The 15,080-nt window shown below is 37.9% G+C and overlaps 1 protein-coding gene across 4 annotated transcripts in view; it reads left to right on the top strand.

Annotated features, from left to right (window-relative positions):
• The first annotated feature begins 20 nt into the window (after positions 1-20).
• The window catches only part of LOC116509371 (serine/threonine-protein phosphatase 4 regulatory subunit 1-like), a 42,384-nt gene continuing 27,324 nt past the window's right edge, over positions 21-15,080 (top strand). For 2 of the 4 annotated variants that reach the window (XM_032218524.1, XM_032218521.1), the window contains exons 1-5: positions 21-330; positions 683-727; positions 11,281-11,413; positions 13,033-13,139; positions 14,235-14,377. In XM_032218524.1, the coding sequence (XP_032074415.1) occupies positions 324-330; positions 683-727; positions 11,281-11,413; positions 13,033-13,139; positions 14,235-14,377 (435 nt within the window). In that variant the 5' untranslated portion in view covers positions 21-323. The remainder of the gene's footprint in view (positions 331-682; positions 728-11,280; positions 11,414-13,032; positions 13,140-14,234; positions 14,378-15,080) is intronic. The other 2 variants (XM_032218523.1, XM_032218525.1) reach the window with 2 other exon arrangements.

Raw genomic sequence — 15,080 nt, 5'->3', positions numbered from 1 at the left:
CGCGCGCGCGCGGGGCCGCCCTCCGGTTCTCCAGGCGCGCCTCGGTTTCGGCCAGTCAACGCCATTAGATTGCCCCCCCCCACACACACCCTTACCCCCCCTCCGCCCCCCCCCCTCCGCCTCAGGACGAGAAGCCGGGCGAGGAGGAGCGACGGGGAAAGGAAGCTTCGGTCCACGGAGACCGCCATTGACGTTTGACTTTTCGGGCGAGCGGCGGAAGTAGGGCGGCTGCCCGAAAGGCGACCGGGATAAGCCGGCAGCTCTTCCTTTTTGGCCGTCCTCTCCCGGACCCCAGTCTCCTCCCCACCCATGCGCCTTTCAAAATGGCTGGTAAGCCGTGGGGGTGTGTGTGAGAGGGAGGGAGGCAGGGAGGGGGCGACCTGCTTACCTGGGTGTCTCTCCTCCCCTCCCGCTGCTCTCTCTCGCCAGCTTTTTAAAAATGTGGTGCTTGGGGTGGTGGTGGTGGCGGCGGCGGCGTTCAGAGGCTGTTTGAAGATGGCGGTGCCGTGGCTGCCTGTTTCATGTGCTGCTCTTCAGGCTTTCATTTATTTGTGTCTTTCATGCCTGCCCCCCCTCATCACCCCCTTCCCTCTCCCACCCCCGGTTTTGTGGAGCAGCAACACAACACCCCCCTCCCCCCGCGTGTCTTCTCTCTCTTTCTTACTCTTGTTTTCATTTGTAGGAATCCCTTTGTATTTTGTGGATTTGCAGGATGACTTAGATGATTGTGAGTAACTTGTTTTTCAATTTTTCTTTAAAACACACACACATACACAGAAAAGGAAAGGAAAATGGCAGTGAAATCGTGGTGGTGGTGGTTGTGGCTTTCTCAAAGGAGCTCTGACCTGGCTTGTTAAAATTTCCTCCCAGAGAAATCAAATTGGATTATAGTATAAAGAATTAGGATGTTGATCCTTCTTCTGTCCCTCTCTCTCTGGCTTAGGAGAATTGCTATTTGTAGGGGGAAAAAACTATATAGAATAGAATTCTTTATTGGCCAGGAATTTGTCTTGGGTGCATATGCTCACAGTGTACATAATATGGTAAGAGTTGTAGCTTTGAATGATACTGGAGGCTTTTTGATTTGTGTGGCTTGACTACTCCAGTTTGAAATCCATAACTGTCAGTGTCATTGGGTGAATGGAGCAACCTAGCTTTTTGTAGCTGGCCCCCAGGGAGCAGATAGATGGAGTTAACAGTTCCTATGAATCTTAGCCTCCTGGAAAGGTTGCGGATTTTAATCACACATATCTGAAAAGCTATCTTAATCTTTTGCACTTTTGTGAGATCTGAATAAAGACACTGATATATCTAATTAATTTATGATATTGGTATATTTTGCAGTTTCCTTGAAATAGATAAACAACATAAAGCAGTGTAAATCCTTAGAGTATGTAGTTTTACAGTGGAGAGGTGACAGAAAGGTTTTGGGTAAACAGAAAAATACTAAAAGGAAAAAAGTATCCTTTTATTTGGGATATTGATATGCTTGAGTCTACCTCTTCTTGTTTACATGCTTGTTTCTGTTTTGCTTTCTGTGACTGATTAGCAAAAACAGTGGTTGCAGCATCAATTAAGCTTAAAGAATAACTTGTAGCAAGTAATTGTGAATTGAAGATGCTGCCATTAAAATGCAGCCCTGGTAGATTTGTTTGCTTACTTTTAAAACCTTTGTTGGTTTTTGTGAACATATAGCATTGTAAAGTAAAATAAGGAAATTTTAAGATAAGATAACCTTTACTGTTTTTTTCTGTGACCACACTGGCACACATTAAAAATAAAATTCTGATGCCTGCTCTCAATATATACATATATTCATACATAAATACATACATATACATATACAGACACAAACATATACACACACACACACACACACACATATATATATACACACACATGTATACCTATACATACATACATACATACATATATAAATATATACATACACACACACACACATAGATACATACATATTTCTCTGTGTGTGCAAATACGTACATCAGTGTGTGTGTGTATGTGTGTACACACAGCCATACCCATACATACAGATGCATATACATATACATATTATATATACATACATATATACATACATATGTATGTATATATAATAAAAATATAATATTATAAATAAAAAACACAAATATAACAGGCAACAGTAAAAATATTGGGTTTCTGTCGTGATGGACTCTTGTGATGAGCCGATTGACAGACAGACAGACAGACAGACAGACCGACATACATTCATACATACATACATACACACACACACACACACACACACACACACACATATATATATATATATATGTTTTACTTGTGCTGATAATATATATATATAATTTGTGCATATATATATATATGTTTTATTTGTGCTGATATATATATATATATATATATATATATATATATATATATATATATATATATATATATATATATATATATAGTCACAACCCCTGGTAAGCCCCAATTATGGGAGGGAGCTAACTGCTTCCATCATCTGTCAATCGGCTCGTCACAAGAGTCCATCACGACAGGAACTGTTGCCTTTGTTATATTTGTGTTTTATTTTATTTATTTATTTATCAGCACAAATAAAGCATATATATATATATATATATATATATATATATATATATATATTAATTTAGATTATTTAGAATATATAGCAGAAAAAGTCTTGAGAGTAAAGTTTTACATTCTAAATTAAAAGCTTAATTGTCAAGTTTTTATATTGTAAGCATGACTTAGACTTTATTTTCAAATCATATTTGTCTAATACATTTCATCTGAACAATAAGTATTCCTTTCTATATGAGAAAATTGTACATCCTTTAAGGCAGAGTTCTCAAAGGATGTGTTTCATCTCTAGGTCATGAGACAGGAAATGGAGAGAGGGTCACTAGTAAGTGCTGTCTTTGCTTTTTTCAGAGCAGACTTATTGTATTAGTTTGATGCAAAGGAACAGGAACAGGACTACTGCCTGAAGGTGTGAGATTTACATAGATAGCTCTGATGCTCAGATGTGATTCTCATTTTCAAGATGACATGGAGAGGAAGGGAAACAAGGTGCAATCATCTCATTGTGGGTATGTTGAAGACAAGGCACCCAAAGCAAACCCTAGTTCCCAATATTTTGCAAGCATGCAGTTTAAGAGAACTTAATTTAAAACAATAGAGCATTGTGTACATATACAATGCAAACACAGGTGCATGGATATATGCATGTAAATTCATATGTAAACAGTGTGGGAAAGGTATCATCAGGTATTTTTATTCTTTTATAGTTTGATTTCATAATTACTCTCTCAACCTTCTATTAATAGCAATAGCACTTAGACATATATACCACTTCATGGTGCTTTTACAGCCCTCTCTAAGTGGTTTTACAGAGTCAGCATATTCCCCCTACAATCTGGGTCCTCATTTTACCACCTCGGAAGGATGGAAGGCTGAGTCAACCTTGAGCCGGTGAAAATTGAACTGCTGAATTGCTGGCAGTCAGCAGAAGTAGCCTGCAGTGCTGCACTCTAACCGCCACCACAGCACTTCCTGTTTCATTTGTAACATCATGTTTGCAACAAAACAACTGCTCATTTTTGCTGATTTAATGAGAGTGTTGTGACTTGAAGAATATACATTCTTGGATCCTTTTATTTTGATAGTAACAAGTAGGCTGTAATTACAGGATTCAAGTTAAAATGCTAACCTAAACTCAAAATCTATGGGTTTTGTTCTGTATTTATGACCATATCCTGCCACATGGCTAAATAGCTGTATTTAGTTGTGACCCAAAGGCTATCACAGATCATAATTGTCAGTTGGAGTTGAACTGCTCAACTTGCAGGCTCATCTTTCTCTTTAGACTTTAAGAAAGCTGTATTCATTGTTTCATAGAGAAAGAAAGAGTCTATAGATAGGAATATACATTTAAACTTCCAGTTTAGTAGACTATACTGGTAGCCCTTGCTCATTGGTTGTAATTGGGACTGGGAACTCCATCAGTAGGTGACACACTCATAATGTGTGATGTCACATGACTGCATGTACTTAGAATAGAATAGAATAGAATAGAATTCTTTAATGGCCAAGTGTGATTGGACACACAAGGAATTTGTCTTTGGTGCATGTGCTCTCAGTGTACTTAAAAAGACAAGGTACATTCGTCAAGAATCAAAAGGTACAACACTTAATGATAGTCATAGGGTACAAATAAGCAGTCAGGAAATAATATCAGTATAAATCGTAAGGATACAAGCAACAAAGTTACAGTCCTGCTGTCATAAGTGGGAGGAGATGGGTGATAGGAACAAATGAGAAGACTAATAGTAATAGTAATGCAGTCTTAGAAAATAGTTTGAGAGTAGTGAGGGAATTATTTGTTTAGCAGAGTGATGGTGTTCAGGAAAAAACTCTTCTTGTATCTAGTTGTCTTGGTGAGCAGTGCTCTGTAGCCTCGTTTTGAGGGTAGGAGTTGAAACAATTTATGTGCAGGATGCGAGGGATCTGTAAATATTTCCACGGCCTTCTTTTTCACTCGTGCAGTGTACAGGTCCTCAATGGAAGGCAGGTTGGCAGTAATTGTTCTTTCTGCAGTTGTAATTATTCCTCTGAAGTCTGTGTCTGTCTTATTGGGTTGCAGAACCAAACCAGACAGTTACAGAGGTGCAGATGACAGACTCAATAATTCCTCTGTAGAACTGAATCAGCAGCTCCTTGGGCAGTTTGAGCTTCCTGAGTTGTCACATTCTTTCTTGTGCTTTTTTGATGATGTTTTTGATGTTAGGTGTCCATTTTAGGTCTTGAATAGTTGTTCAACCTCCCGCCTATATGCGGTTTCATCGTTGTCTCGAATAAGACCAATCACTCTTGTATCATCTGCAAACTTCAGTAGTTTAACAGAAGGATTGTTTGAGATGCAGTCATTGGTATATAGAGAAAAGAGAAGTGGAGAGAGAACACGGCCCTGGTGGGCTCCTGTGTTAATTGTACAGGTATCTGATGTGATTTTGCCTAGCTTCACCTGCTGCTTCCTGTCTGTTAGGAAGCTTGTGATCCACTTACAAGTGTGTTCGGGTACCGCTACCTGATTTAGTTTAGGTAGAAGAATGTCCAGTATGATGGTATCGAATGCTGAACTAAAGTCTACAAAGAGGACCCTTGCGTAGGTCTTTGGAAATTCAAAAAATGTGTAGGTTGTAGTGCAGAGCCATATTAACAGGATCATCTGTTGATCTATTTGCTTGGTATGCAAATTGCAGGGGGGGGGGTCTAATAGCGGATCTGTGATGGCTTTCAAGTGGGACATCACTAGCCTTTCAAAGGTTTTTCATACTTCGTTTTCATACTTAAGATGACAGTACCAGTTGGTAATGTTAGGTGAATCCTGAATGGTTGTAGTCTTTCATGGTTACAAATCACCATTTGCAACTTCCTGTTGGCTTCCCCATTTGACTTTACCTGTCAGTGGAGAGACAAGTGTGGCTTTTGCTGGGACTCCCTCTCCCACCTCCCTGAGGCACCTTTTCCTCCTTACCTCTCCACTCAGAGACTGAAATCCTTTGGCAAGCAGTTCTTTCACCCAACATCCAGACCCAAGGGGAAGTTCAATTCGCAAATATCACCATTTGCAAATCTTACTGATGACTTCCCCATTGAATTTGTGGGGAATCTGGCAGAGCATATTAAAATACTGATGCATAGTCACAGTGTGCTTGCAACAGATCATAAATACGAACAGGTTGCTAAGCACCCAGATTGTGATCACATGACTACAATCATGTGTGCAATCTTTGTGGTGGTCAGATGTAAGGCACCCTTTCTGAGTCTATCATTAGTTCAAAGCATCATTAAGTGAAAGGTTGTAAGTTAAGGACTACCTAGATAGTAGCTTGCCTTCCCAGTGCTGGTGGGAATGTAGTTTTCTCTTGACAGTACCTTGTTTATTGCTTATTTGCGTGTTGACTGTTGGAGAGGATATGTTCTGATGTTTCCCTCCCTTCCTTAACTTTTCGTTGCCTCTTGAATGGTGTGTAATATAGTTTATTTCTGTGTGTCTATTGGTGACTAATTTGTCTGAATGCCAAACTTCTGCGAAATATGGTGATGCCATGTTTCTGTAATAGTCTATTGGTTATTTTTTATGTATGGTAATATTATTCTTTTCATTGTATTGGTTGTATGTAGTGGGTTGTGTGGTCAGGCACTTTTTGATAAAATTGCATGGCTATCCATGTTGTGGGAAGATGTTATATAAACTGTTTCCTTTTTCTCATGTTCCTGCAGTGTGTTTGTGCTCTTTTGAATAATATCTTATGCAACTATTCTTATGGGAGGTTGGGTTGTTACTTTAGTAATGGACCAATTGGTTAGTGTGGGTTGTTCTTTGTAGATGAATTGCGTTTCTAATTTGCTGTTGTTTCCTCTAGTGATGAGGACATCCAGAAAAGGTAGTATTGTTGTTTTCTTCTTTTATTCCTGTTAAAGATGTTGATTGCTTCATGAGTCTTTTCTAGTTCCTTTTTTTAATTATGAGAAGGGTGTCATTTGCATACAAGATCCATGCTTTTGGTTGTATGTGTGGAAGTACTATAGTTTTGAGATGCTGCATTATATAGTCTCTGCTATGAGTTTTGAGAGTGGGGATCCCATGGGTGATTCTTTGATTATTTGGTATATCAGTCCATAGAACTGAAAGTAGGTGATAAGGCAGAGTTGATGAGGTCCATAATTTTAGATACAGGAAGTCCCCGACTTACAACCTCAAATGATCCCAAACTTTATGTTGCTAAGTGAGGCATTTGTTTAAGTGAGTTTGCCCTTATCAAGTCCTTTCTTGATACAGTTCTTAAATGAATCACCGCAATTGTTAAATTAGTAACCCATTTGTTAAGTAAATCTGACTTCCCCATTGACTTTGCTTGTTAGAAGGTTGCAAAAAGTGATCACACAATCCCAGGATACTGTGACTGTCATATATATGAGTCAGTTGCAACCATTTGAATTTTGATCACATGATCATGAAGATGCTGTAACAGTCATATGTCTTGAAAATAATCATAAGCCACTTTTTTCAGTGCTTTGTAACTTCCAACAGTCACAAAAGGAACTGTTGTAAGTTGAGGACTACCTGTATTTAGTTTCTGTTCATTTGAATTTTACAGGTTACATACCACTTACTTATATTTTTTGTACCTGATGGAAAAAGGAGATCTAATAAGCTGCTGGCTTTTAAGATTAAAAAATTAAGCAATGCAGTACTCTGCCTCCTATTTGCACTATGTATGGGAGAAAACATACAGATTTTAAATCAGAGCTTTTTAAATTCTGTACCAAATAGTATAGTTCCAATCTCTTTATCAACTGATAAAATTGTTTTTATGGAACTGTGAGATTATCACAACTATTAGAGGGTCTAGATGATGATGGTAATTATTAAATTTATATGCTACTTGAGCTCTAGTTACTATCTTTCCTTTAGCTGTTTCTTTGCACTTACATTTTTGGAAGTTGGGTGGTTCTCAATAACCTGGGTTAAGTACTGTATTTTTCAGAGTATAAGATGCACCAAGATTTTGAAGAGGCAAATTTTTTAAAAAAAGTTTTTGCACTCTGCAAACCTCCCAAAAACGGGCCTGTTTTTTCTTTTTTTCAAAAAAAAGGGCATGACTAGCCCTTAGGGGGCTTGTAGAGTGTTTCCAGAGGTTGGGGAGGGAAAAAACAAGCAAAAAACACCCCCCCCTTTTTTTTTGCAAAAATGGGCACGTGTTTTGTAAAAAAAAAAAATGCATTAGGCCCCCAGGAGCTCTCTGAAAGTCTCCTACAAGCTATGCGTGGCCATTTTGGTGAAGGGGGCGGGGTTTCAGGAGGCAAAAAATGCTATATTCATTGAATAAAACGCATCCAGATTTTCAGCCTCTTTTTTGAGGGAAAAAGGTGTTTCTTGTACTCTGAAAAATACAGTACATAGTTTCCATGGTTAATTACAAACTTCTGAAATGCCTTTGACCGCAATCCCAGAGCAAGTAGTTTCAAATCCCTCAATGGCATAGGCCTAGGCAACTCCAACCCCCAACTTGACCCAGTATGGAAGAGCTCCACTAGGCCATATAGCAGGGAAGTACATGCGTTAACATCTATTCCACGAGCTTAACTATACAAGCAGGGTCTCCTATCCAGTTTCCCTGCCTGGCAGTGCCTGTAAGCATCACCAAGGACTTTTGAATGATAATGGCCACTCCACTTCCCCTGCCTGGGGTTACGGCTGACGTCATACTTGTAATCAATTGGTCACATTTTAAAGAAGGGATTACCCCATCTGCAACCAACCATGTTTTCGTAATATACATGGGCTTGGCTTTCTCCTCCACTACTCAATTGTGGACGAGGGAAGCCTTATTACCGAATGACCTGGAATTCAGTAGCAGCAGCCAGGGATTCTGACCACTGAAGATCAGATGATCAGGCCTTGGGAATAAGTATAGGAGGCTGGAATGTGGAACAAGTATAGCATGCTGAGTCTATTTTCCCCAAGAGTGGTCCACTCCCTATGTCCCACCATAGCCCTCTGTATCCATTATCTGTCACAATAACTTTCTCTTTCTTCCACACTTCAGCTCCCTCCTGACCTTTCTCATTCCACTCTCCAGTCAAAATATTTCATGTTATTACCTGGTAACACAACCAACCAAGTGGATTATCAAATCAGATCTTTAAGATGCTTTCAGTCTCAAATAGTAGGCTTTCCCTCTCACCCCTCATAAATGTATCAGATGCCCTTCCCCACCCAACGTGCTCTCACTGAGGTAGCTAGAGCTCTGAATTATACCCACAATCCCAAGGAAAATCATTATCTCCCTGGTCTCCAAATTGGGGAGGGGGAGAAAGGGAAGATAGCTGCACTCCAGGGACTGCCAATTTTTTTAAAAGCAACCACTGAGCATCTCTCCCTTCAGAGTTCGCAACTGCCGTTCTTTTTGTCAGACACTACTTCAGAACACAACTCTGCAGCAGCTGAAACATGACACAGGCAGCACGTACTCCAGTTTATTTGACTCTCCCTGCAGCTTGTAAGAAGCACAGGGCCATTCTCAACATGGCAGGCTTTGTGACAGTCATAGAAAAACAAACCAGGCCTCCTGCTGATGCACTGGCTGTTCCAATTGAATGCAGCCCTGTCACCTAGGTGCCTGTGCAATATTGTTCAAAATCCTGAAGGCAGATATCTGTTGGTGACTGTCACTGCTCAGGTAGAGAAGCAGATCTGGCCGGACATGATGTAATGGTATCTATTTTGCATCATCCCAACTTGTACCATGCCTCTTGCACACCTTCCTGAACCCGCATGGTGCCTCTCAAACACTCTCCTGCATCCTCCCGACCCTCTGTTACTATGAACTCTGGAAAGGTAAATCTACAGTTGGCTTTTAGTGGTGGATTGTTGATATGTTTGGATGATCAATAATCTAAATTGGTTTCTTTTCCCCCAGTTAAGGAGAAGGAAGTAGACTTTCAAGTAACCTACTCAAATTTGGAGTTGTTTTGTTCAGATAAATTTCCAAACCTTGTTTGATAGATGTAAATCTTATATTGTATTACTAATGTTCATGTAATGTAACATTTATGTAATGTTATGCACACTTTAATTTGTAAAAAAAATGCTGTACTTAACAACATATCTTTTTGTTCAGGACTCTTAAGATTTTGAATTAAGTGACAAGGTGTTTAATAATCATTATATTATTATAATCTTCTGATTTGAAAGAATCATCTGGCCATCTGTGTGTTTAGAAGAGACATGCAATGCTCGAACATTTTATAGAATGTTCAATTCCTACAATGGCGGGTTTTGCATAAATTGACTGACTACAAAGTTAACAATTGTGGTGTGCCAACAGAAAATGGCCATATTGTGTTTGCACATATCAAAAAACTGACTGACAGTGCTTATTCTCAATCTGCAAAGAACCTCTCTCTTTCACATAGAAGCAGCATTGATAAGCTTTAAGTACTTGGGAAAGGGAAATAGAAAATGAAATATTGAGGATTATACAGGTAATACTCGCTTAAGGACCATTCAAAAAGTTACAGTGGCACTGAATGAATGGTACTTACAAATTAGCACACAAGATTAAAATTCGGCCACCTGGTAGCCGGCGTGCATTTATGACTACAGCATGTCCTTCAACTCTCCCACCTGTGTATGCCTCCCCCCATCTCTGCCCTTTTGGCCATCCTGCTCTCTACTGGCGTTGCCTATCCTTGCTGCCCCTCACTGACCTTTGTGCCACTGGCAACAGAAGGAAGAAGATTGTAATAGTTAGCAGAGGGAGAGTGGCATGGATACACACAGAGACACTTTAGATATGGGAGATGAACGAGACAAGGATGGAAGGGCAGAAGTGTAAGTTCCTTGCTTAGTGGCACAGTCCTCACTTAATGACTACAATCACGATTACCAGAACTGCTATTGCTAAGTGACACAGTTATATGATGTTTCACCTACCAACCATTTTGCTTGGGGATGGAAATTCCAATGCCAATTGAGGTTGTTAAGTGAGGACTATCTGTGCGAGGTTGTGTAATTCATATAGCTTTCTCCACTTTCTTTTTAAAGCAAAAGTGGAGTCTAAGGTATATCTGTTCAACAACATTACAAATAATGTGTGCATATTTTTAAATTTTCTTGCAAAATTTTCTTTAATGTTACTTTTTAATGCAGCTTTACTAATAACAAATATTTGTGTCTTCCACCAAATGACTACTCTTCAATCAATCACAATCTGAAATTTCTTAGATTGTTCCGGTTGTAGTATGCCACCTTCAATATTATATTAAGTTTCCTTGAATATAGTTGCATCTGGATTTCAGTCCCTGAATTATCTGGTTTTTCATTTTTGTGATCACTTTTCACAAATTATATGTTTTGATCCCAACGATTGTTTTAGTTCAGCTTTAGGGTGACAGTTGGGTAGTCAATCTTGAGACATCCATTGTGAACTGTCTTTATTTTTCACGGCCCATGAAACAAAGGAAATACATGTTACTCAAAGCCACCCTTTTGCAACTAACTGCTGCCCTTGCATATCACCTGACAAACTTAACTTCTTTTTAACCCTTTCTGTAGAGGCATGCAAGTGAGCATACACTTACAGAAGCAAAATTTTCTGCCTGATAAAGGAAATGTAGCCAAGGGCACATCTGCAAATTAGATTGGTGTTGGATTCCTCTTCCCCTCCTTTCATACTAACGTGTCATTTTTCTTTCTTTTTAAAGTTGGGTTTGAAGACTATGGACCAGATTGTGAGAGCATGAGGATAACTGCTTTCCTGGACATTCCAGGGCAGGATAACTTAACTCCACTTGGACGTTTAGAAAAATATGCTTTTAGTGATAATATATTTAACAGGTAATATAGAAAATAATTATTACTATTTTGTTGCATTTTTAAAAAAAAAAAAAAATCCTGAAACTGGGATAGACAATTAATGCTGTTTGGATATTTTGAATAACTTGGTTTAGATCCTTTTGGCTATGCTTTCTGGAGCTGATGAAAGTTGGTCGAAATATTTGAGGGATACAGGGTGTTTTGCTCTTTCCTGGACCAACTAAGTTTTAGATTATATCATGTATGCATTGTTTCAAATAAAATATCAGAGAGAGTTTTGATATTGCAAAATCTATGGGTTTAGGGCATGCAGTGGCTCAGTGGCTAAGACACTGAGCTTGTCGATCAGAAAGTTTGGCAGTTCGAATCCCTAGTGCTGTGTAACGGAGTGAGCTCCCGTTACTTCTCCCAAGTTCTGCAGTTTGAAAATAAGTAAAAATGCATGTAGAAAAATAGGGACCCCTTTAATGAAAAGGTAATAGTGTTCCATGCACCTTCGGCGTTTAGTTATGCCGGCCACATGGCCACGGAGACTTCTTCGGACAGCACTGGCTCTTCGGCTTTGAAACAGAGATGAACACCTAGAGTCAGAAATGATTAGTACATATGTGCAAGGGGAATCTTTATCTTTACCTTATGGGTTTAGAGATTTTTTGTCTATGTGGCGAGATAAAAAAATCTAAAAAGGGAATTTTATACAGATATTCTTTGTTTAATGACCAAAATTGGCACTTGCACTTCTGTTGCTAAGTGGAAGATTACGTGACCACAACAGGCTTACGATACCACTTTCTCTTCAGTTGTTTAAAAAAATGCCTGAAATTGTAATTGTTAAGCAAAGCATCATGGTAGAGACATGCCTTCTCTATTAACTTAGTTTCTACCAAGCCAATTGCAAAGTGCACAAATGGCATTTGTGTCTCTGTGGGACACTGTAATAATCACAAATGCAAGATTTGTCACAGTTTTTTTAAACATTTTTGTCACTTCAAATTGCTGAATGAGGAAGTTGGTAAATGAGGACTACCTGTATAACGAATGAACATAATGGTATATTCTCTCTTCTCTGATAATAAACAACAGTACCAGAACAAAATGGGAAAAAGTTCTTTGACTTTACAACAATATTGTTATAATAATTAATAACTATGATAATAACCGTTGCAAAATTCTGCTTGTAACATAGCCATTTAATTGCTTTAATTATTAATCTTTTTTATCTAGGTCTTTATGTGCATGTTCAATGATTTATATGGACATATATTATGTGCTGAAATGAAGGAATTGTACCTTCCTTTGCATGCTGAAAGCAGAGAGAACAATACTCAAAAAGCTGAAATTGATCAATTACTTAACTTTAGATGCGGTCATGGCCTATCTTTCAGTTTAGAATTCCTTTAGGATTTTTTAAAAGGAGACTTTGATTCCCAGCCAGTATTGCTTTGTATGTTATCCTCTGCCAGCAATTCTCTGAGTAATTTGGAAAAGGCGATGAGCCCTTCAGGAGAGTCCCCCTGTGTTGAACATAAATAAAACATACCTGCAGTTGAATTAGATTATACTGTTGTTAAATTTGTTCACAAAGCTGTAATTATGAATTAATATTTCAAACAATAACTAAATATTTGTTGCTTGTGCAGGCAAATAATTGCCAGGGGTCTACTTGATGTCTTTCGAGATTTCAATCATAATGAGGAAGATTTCTTGACAGTTATGTCAATAGTGGTCCGGCTGTCTGAAGATACAGGTGACTCTTCTGTTCTTTATACTGTCATTAATTAAAAATGTGTTCTTTGTATTAGTGTATTTGAGTATAAACTTGTACATATGAAATATAGATTATGACTATAATCATTGGCAGGGTTCTACAGATTTTGAGACTTGAAAGAAAAAAAAATAAGAATTAAATATTTTACTTGATTTGCGGTGAAAGTAATTATCAGCATCTCTAAAAAATCTTGTAAATTCCCAATGATAATTTGCATATCTGATTTCCAGTTTGTAGGCTGCAAAGGTATTATACCAAAATAGAATTTTAAATTCCTGAGATTTCTAGATGTTTTTCACATTTTTGCTTGAAATCTCAAGAGATTTTGTTGTTCTTGTAGAGACTATAAGAAAGTGATAAATCACTAAAATAGTTTATACTTGTGGTTAAGGAGGAAGTGATTTCTTCATATATTTATTACATTTGGTTTCTATTTTTATTAGTTTATAATGCAATATAAGTTGCATTTAAACTATTTTCGGTTCCACCGCCTTTCAGATAAGATACTATGTTTCTGGAGAAAGCACAAGAAAAAAAATCAACCACATAGCGTATTGGATAGGAATAGCTCCTCTATAAAGAAAGGTTATGGTGCTTGGAACTGTTTAACATAAAAGGAGTTTTGTATTAGTTTAAAGAAATAATCATAAAATGTTGATAGAAACTATTCTTTCCCCCACTTTCTTCAAAGTATTAGCATTGGAATTAGCCATTGAAACGAATGAAAATTCTGAACAATAGAAAACGTTTTACTTTTCTCTACTTTTTATACTATTTCTAGTTAAATTCTACAAATTGCAACTAGCAGATATTGTGATGTCTATCAATTTATTTAATAGTATTAACAGATGACTAGAAAAAAATCGTGGAACACTGTTTTTAATAGTTTGATGGCTGTATATTGCCTTATTTTTATTGGAGGCATCATGCTTAATGTCAGTGACAAGGAGAAACAGTGAATGAAGGTTACTATTTGTTGGCTTCTCAGATCCATCTTCTCAGCTGCTAATGGCATACAAACTGTTGGCTTAATCCCAAAAGTATTTTCAAATTTTTTAAAATTTCAATTTCTAGAACCTACTGTACGGACAGAATTAATGGAACAGATACCACCCATTGCCATTTTTCTACAGGAGAGTAGGCCAAACTTCCCTGCAGCATTTTCTGAATACCTTATGCCTATAGTGGTGAGATACCTCACAGATCCAAATAATCAGGTATTGTTTTCTGAATGGAATGTATTGTTCACTCAGTTGTGGTAATTTTTTCCTGTAATATTCAGTTAGATACTTTGATTTTGCTTGATATGCAATGGGGTTTGTGCTTATATGTTCCCTTACCTTCCTGTGACATAGCTTTGAAGAGACATTAAGAGTCTTTCCTTTCTATTCTAGATTAACCGTACCTTATAATACCTAAATCTATATGAACTGTGTTTAATCCTAATTATGTTTTATTGGAAGGAACCAACAGTTTATAACGTGAGATTAAAAACATAAAGCCAATTCATATTTAACACTACACTTACTGCTTCATATTATTTAAGTCATTTTATTTCTAAAAGACCATCCAGAACAGTTCTATTTTTAACAGTTGATGGAAGGCCAGTGTAATTTTGGAACACATCCCCAATGGGATGTGGGGGGACTGCAATATAGAATCATTGCTTGCGGTCTCTGTACCCTTTCACTTCTGCTATGTGGGGGACTATTAAAAAACATTGGCAGAAGGTCTACAGTTAAAGAATTGGGTGGACATGGTCTAGAGAAGGTAAAGCTATAAGTACTACGATTGTGTTCTGAGAATTTCCAGCTTAATAAAACCAAATTAGTATGTGCTGCCCTTGTCTCAGAAACCCAGGATATAGATAAAACATATGTACCCATAAAACTATATTTTTTCTCTCTTAAAAGCAATGCC

Source organism: Thamnophis elegans, chromosome 5 (assembly GCF_009769535.1).
Source record: "Thamnophis elegans isolate rThaEle1 chromosome 5, rThaEle1.pri, whole genome shotgun sequence".
NCBI lineage: Eukaryota > Metazoa > Chordata > Lepidosauria > Squamata > Colubridae > Thamnophis > Thamnophis elegans.
This window is presented reverse-complemented; position numbering and strand designations above follow the sequence as displayed.